General features: G+C 62.4%; 1 protein-coding gene across 1 annotated transcript in view; it reads right to left on the bottom strand.

Annotated features, from left to right (window-relative positions):
* The window catches only part of OSGIN1 (oxidative stress induced growth inhibitor 1), a 29,482-nt gene that overhangs the window by 2,837 nt on the left and 20,879 nt on the right, over window positions 1-5,766 (bottom strand). The window contains 4 exon segments of the mRNA XM_077754067.1: window positions 1,048-1,157; window positions 1,380-1,571; window positions 2,245-2,381; window positions 3,462-3,566. Coding sequence (XP_077610193.1) covers window positions 1,048-1,157; window positions 1,380-1,571; window positions 2,245-2,381; window positions 3,462-3,566 — 544 coding nt within the window.

Here is a 5,766-nt window from a genome sequence, read left to right as displayed (position 1 = left end):
CCCCCGGGGGGGCCCCCCCCCCCCCCCCCCCCGCCTCAGCTCAAGGCCCCGGGAGGAGGAATATTCAGTGGAGAAGTGCTGGATCCGGAATATTACATGGCCATGTAAAAGGATAGCTTTGAACACGGTCCTCGCCGGCTGAAATCCTGATGCCAGAACGTTATGTGTGAAAGTAGAATTCAGAGGAGGGGCGCCTGGGGGCTCAGCTGGTTAGGCATCCGACTCTTGATCTCAGCTGAGGTCATGATCTCATGGGCTTGTGGGTGGGAGCCCCCGAGTCAGGCTCTGTGCTGACTGTGCAGTTCCAGCTTGGGATTCTCTCTTTCCCTCTCTCTCTTCCCTTCCCCCACTCGTACTCTCTCTCTCTCTCTCTCTTTCAAAATAAATAAACATAAAAAAAAAAAAAGACACGCAGGCTATAAAAAGGTACGCCTACGGTCACAACGTAAGTTCCTGTTGCTACACTAGCCTGGGTATCTTCCTACGAAATCTGCAGGGACGCAGTCTTTGTGAGACGGGGTTGCTGGGTGGGAGGCAGAGGCCCGTGAGGCCCCCCGGGGGGGGAGGGAACAGGGCGTCACCGCCCCCGTGGTGACCCCCCCCGACCCTGAAGCACCGGGCACCTTCCTGCCTGGCTCCCCAGGGGCTGGGATTCATTCGTTCCATGAACGAGCCACTCCTCCAGGATGGTGAGAAGTGTGCAGTGCGGTCAGGACAGAGCAGGAAGCAAGATGGAGAGACACCCCCCCCCCCCCCCCGCCGATGGGCGAGTGACACGTAGGGGCGTGGGGCTGGGGGGTAGCCTGGTCAGGGGCTCAGGGCAGGGCCAGCTCTCACCTCCCGGAGGGGCTGGGATGCTGCCCAGGCGTCAGGGACGTGCGGGCCCAGTGGGCACCGGAGGGGAGTCCTGGGGTGAGCCCAGCCCCGTGTGCTCCTCTCCCCACCTGGGCCTCAGTGTCCCCCCCGCCCCCGCCCTGCAGCAGAAGGAAGGCAGCGTCAGCGGGCCCCTGAGCCCCTTTCTCTCCCGTCACCCCTGGCCACCGGGGCTTTCCGGAGCCGCCTCACCTCCGCTTCCTGCGCATCCACTCCTTGACCTGCAGGTCTGGGAGCCCCATCCACTGGCCTTGGCTGAGGGTCACCATGGAGCCTTCGATGGACTGTGTGCAAAAGAAGCGCTTCGGTTCAGGCCTCTCCCCCCAGCCCGGCAGGGGGGCGGGGGGAAGGGCNAGAGGGAAGGGGGGGGCGGTGGGAGGGCAGGGGGGAAGGGAGGAGGGAAAGGGCAGGACATGGAGGAGTCCTGATCTTTGGGAGGCACTCTCTCCGCGGCCCCAGGCAGGATCGGCCCAGACTCCCTCTCAGCCTCTCCCGGCCCCACTCACATGCCAGGCCCCCCCAGGCAGGTTCCGGCCGAGGACCACGTGGGCGATGGCTCGTTCCTTCTGGTGCTTCCAGGTGAGAACGGACTCCATGTTTCCCCCGAAGTCTGTGTCTGGGCGCAGGAGGGCATCAAACAGCAGGGCCACGGGGCTTTGGCACCGGCCTTCGAGGCCTTCGGACAGGTAATCCAGGTCCTGGAGGTGGGGCGCAGGTCAGAGGGGCGACCGGAACAAGGCTGCCAGGTTCTGCGTTCCCACCCTAATATCAGGGTGGTCAGGCAAACTCGGAAAAGGCTGCCTCTCAGAAGCAGATAACGCACGGCGGCATGTTAAAGGCTCTGACAAGTCCCGCGGCTGGATTTGCCCATAGCTTTGCCAAACCCGGCATCTCTCAGACTGACTGGAGTAGGGACATCTTCTCTGAGGAGCTAGTGTCCTGCGCAAGGCATTCTGGAAGATGCCGGTCTAGACCAGACGCCAGCTTACTTCCTCGTCCAGCAGCTTGAGCGGGAGGGGCTAGGAGGAGGGGAAACTAGGTGGACAGTGGGCGGCCTTCTGGAAGGCAAGGGGTGTGGACCGAGGGTAGGTGAGCTGCTTAACGGTGACTCCAGTTGTGGCAATCGACGCCGTCCCCGGGGATCGCCGAGGGCGCCCTGGAGAGCGGGAGGGCGCCCCCGTTTACACCCACTGGCCTAGGGGACGTGAGGTAAGCGGGTGCCGTGTCTATAGCTCTCGCAGCACGGCCCTGGTTCCTCTCACGCCCCTGCCTCCGCGGCCGCTCACGGTCCTCGTTTGGTCTTGTGTCTCACGAACGCGGGTTTTTCTTCCCGCCAGCTCCCCCCGCCCCATCCCCAGAGCTCCGGCCCACCTGGTCCAGGATGGAGACCCCCGGCGCCTCGGCCAGCTTCCTCTGGAGCAGCGGGTGCGGGTGGACGGCATCTGGCTTCACGTAGGGGGTGTAGCCAGACAGCAGGTACGACAGGCAGATGCCCGACGGACCGTTGCCTGAGGAGAGAGGGTGGGGTCAGAGGTTCCCAGGGCTTCGCCCCTGACCTGACCCGTTCAACTGATTTGCTCTTCATTCATAAAAACAAAACGTTTATTCGTCCGGGAGCGTGTGCCGGGCACCGAGCACCGCGATGGTCAGTAACAGAGCGGTGAATGGCCGCTGAGAGCCTACGACGCGCCGGGCGCTGTGCTGCTTTAACAGCAATCACTGACGTTTCTTACGACGTGTCAAGGGATTTTAATAACCGAATAAGAAGAAACTGACAGGTGCTCCGGCCGGACCAGGCCCCACACGAGGCCCTGAAGTGCGTGAATTCTCCCACCGGTCTTTCCCCGTAACATTCGTGAGTGCACGCTGCCCTTCTCCCCCTTTCACACTGGAGGAAGCCGACGCTCAGAGAGGTCAAGTAACCTGCTGGCGGTCACACAGCCACGTGACAGAGCTTCTGAGATCACTAAGAGCTAGTCCTGTTATCCCAGGGCTCACAGTGTGGGTTGTCAGATAGACGGGTCATATATTAGAGCACACAGATTACTCCGCGCTCCGCAGGGGTGAGAGCAGGGGGCTGAGGAGGGGTGCTAAGCCCCCTGCGGGGCCTCTGGTCCCTGAGCCTGAATGAATCACACTGCACGCGTGTGGCACTTCTTGGGCATTTAACCTCGTGACGTCGTTTCTTATCTGGCTCTCCCCCCCCTCCTTACGTTGTGCCGGTGAGAATACTGCTCTTCTGCGAAATGCCATTAGGACAAACCGTATTAAATCGCTGACGCTCGGCCGTTTTTGATTTACAGAAATGGCCATTTCAGGTCTCTGCTCGCGGCGGGGAGGGGACGCCTGTCTCCCACCGCGCAGACCCGAGGCAGGCGTCACATGCTCCAGGGACAGGCGCAGGGACTGTGTGGGCNGGGGGACGTTGTATAAACTGCCAGGCACCGCACCAGGCACACAGTGAGTGCTCAGTGGCTAATTTTAAATCAACAGTGGCAAAGAAAGGCCAGGCCTGCGTCTGCCTGGCTCCTGGCCTTGCAGTCTAGGGACTCAGGGCGTCCCCACCCTCTGCCCGGGGCAGCACTCACCGATGATGACGACCGGGAGGGGCTCTGAACCGCCAGAGCCAAGGTGGTCGTTTCTCCTGTTGTTCATGGCTGTGGCTGGTGGGGGGCTCGGAGCCGGCAGCTGGCCTGGGGGCAGGGGAGAGGAAGGGCCACTCAGTGAGCCCTGGGTGTCACGCAGCCACTTCCCAGCTACGGGGTGTTGTCCTGCGGCCCTCTGGGTCAAGTCCAAGGTCCTCGCTGAGGCCCATCAGGATGCCGCTCCCCTGTTCCTTCTCCCCTCCTCACACCTGCTCCGTTCCAAACAGTCCCCTCCCCCAGCCCGGTCACTCCCCTGTCTGAGCTGCAGCCCAGTCTCCCCGTCTCACCAGTGGGCAGTGACAATACCCACAGCTTATCGTCCATCTTCTGTGAGGCCTCCCCGTCTCACCCCTGGGGTGGGGGGTGGGGCGCAAGCCCTGGCTGGCAATTTTGTGACAGCCACAGTCCCCACCCCAGTCCGGCCCTCAGGTCTGTGCAGCTGGTGGACTTTGGAGCCATCACCCGGCCCTGGCAAGGTGCTTCCTAGCTGGGGACCAGGGGCCCATTCCTGGCTCTCTCAGCTGTAAAATGGGAATAGCAGTCTCCACCCCGTAGGGTTGCTGGGGGCACACAGTGAGGTGACGGCCGTGAAGCACAGGCTGGAGCAAAACGAGATGCCGGGAAAGGACCAGAGCTCACTGCCTGCTCCCAGGGCTCGGCTCGAACAGGTGGGCTCGTGCAGAATTGGGCCCCGGAGTAAGGAGGTTTGGAGAAAGGGCTTGTTAGCTTGCTGTCTCTGGAGCACCGGCGCCCCCTGCTGGCCGCAGGCCCACATTACCCGCAGCGACGTAGACCCCGTTCTTGCAGCTGCAGACCCTGAGGAAGGGTCCAGACTCACTGTCTCCACATCCCCCAAACCCCGCGAACGGGGGGCCCCCGGGCTCGCCCACGTCCACACCCTGCCGTCCTGAGGGCCCCAAGGCAGCATCCGCACGAGTGTGTGAGGAATGGGGGGGCCGTTAGCTCTGCCCTGGCCACCTCCTGTGTCCTGCTCACGCTGCCCCATGCAGAAAGCTGTCAGGTATGATCCCACTTCACAGACGGGTAAACTGGAGCCTAGAGGGCCCAGTGTCACACAGTTGGCTTTTAAACCCAGGGCTAACTGGTGCCGGGGCTTTGCCTGGACATGCCGCTGGCCCGCCCCAGGGAGACCCGGGGCTCATACATGTACAAAAGTGAGTGGGTGGTCACATGACCCCGGGGCGGGGGGCGGGGGGGAAGTAGGGTCACTGCCTCCAGAATTCTCCCAGAGGCGGCGGATTTCCACATTTGCATTCTCTGATTTGGGAAAGTGGGCAACGACTTCACACTCGTCCCCCCAAATCTTCAGTAGCTGACAAAATGTGATGGAGGCCAGAATACGACCTCTGATGTGGGCAGAGTGACCGAAAGAGCGGCCTGCACCCACCTGCCAGGACAGTGAGAAGACCTGGGGTCGCTCACCGCGCTCTACAGTTTGCGAGGAGCTAGCGCCTAGGTGACTGGGTCCGGCAGCCCTGAGAGGTGAGCCGTGTCACCTCCGCCTGGCAGGCAAAGCGAGGCTCTGAGGGAAAGGACCTCTCCCGAGTCACACGGCGGGAAGGGACACGTCGGGGAGCACATCAGGGACTCCCTCCTTGGTGCTCTCGGGCCCCCTGAGAGCCACCTTCCTGGCCTTGGCTGGGGCCTGGGCCCAGGGCCACGGACACCCTCTGCGCCCTGTGGGCGAGCCTGGTGTCGCAGCAGCTGCACGGCCTTCTCCACCCTGGTTCCCTGCAGGGGCCGTGCCGTCTGCCTGGGGAGAGGATTTGGGGGTGGCACCCCCCCCCCCCACTAACAGGGACAACACGAAAGGCTAACGTTTCTGGACTTCTGTGGAGCCGGCCAGGTGCCAAGCGTGTTCTAAACACTGTTAATTAATTTGCTTCTTATTTAACGCGTGCACTGTTAGAACTGCTCTTATGCTCGCTCCCATATTACAGATAGGCAAGCTGAGGCCAGCGAGCCCTTCTCCAGAGTGCGTGGGTATGACGGCTTCTGCCAGAGGCTGTTCCCAGCCAGGCTCGCCCTTCTGCCCTGTCCCCTCCGCTGGTGGGGAGGGAGGCCATATAGGTCTGTGTCCCCAACTGGCAGGCGGCAGTTTCTTACTAACCACTGGGCACTGGAGGAGCCTGGCGGCCCTGGGGAATGGGACTGTGGCTCCTGGACCACTTTCTCCTGGAATCTCCAAGCAGCTCCAGGACCCCACCCTCCTCGTTACTGTCCCCAG

The sequence above is a fragment of the Crocuta crocuta genome, unplaced genomic scaffold, assembly GCF_008692635.1.
Source record: "Crocuta crocuta isolate KB4526 unplaced genomic scaffold, BGI_CrCroc_1.0 scaffold61, whole genome shotgun sequence".
In the NCBI taxonomy this organism is placed as follows: domain Eukaryota; kingdom Metazoa; phylum Chordata; class Mammalia; order Carnivora; family Hyaenidae; genus Crocuta; species Crocuta crocuta.
This window is presented reverse-complemented; position numbering and strand designations above follow the sequence as displayed.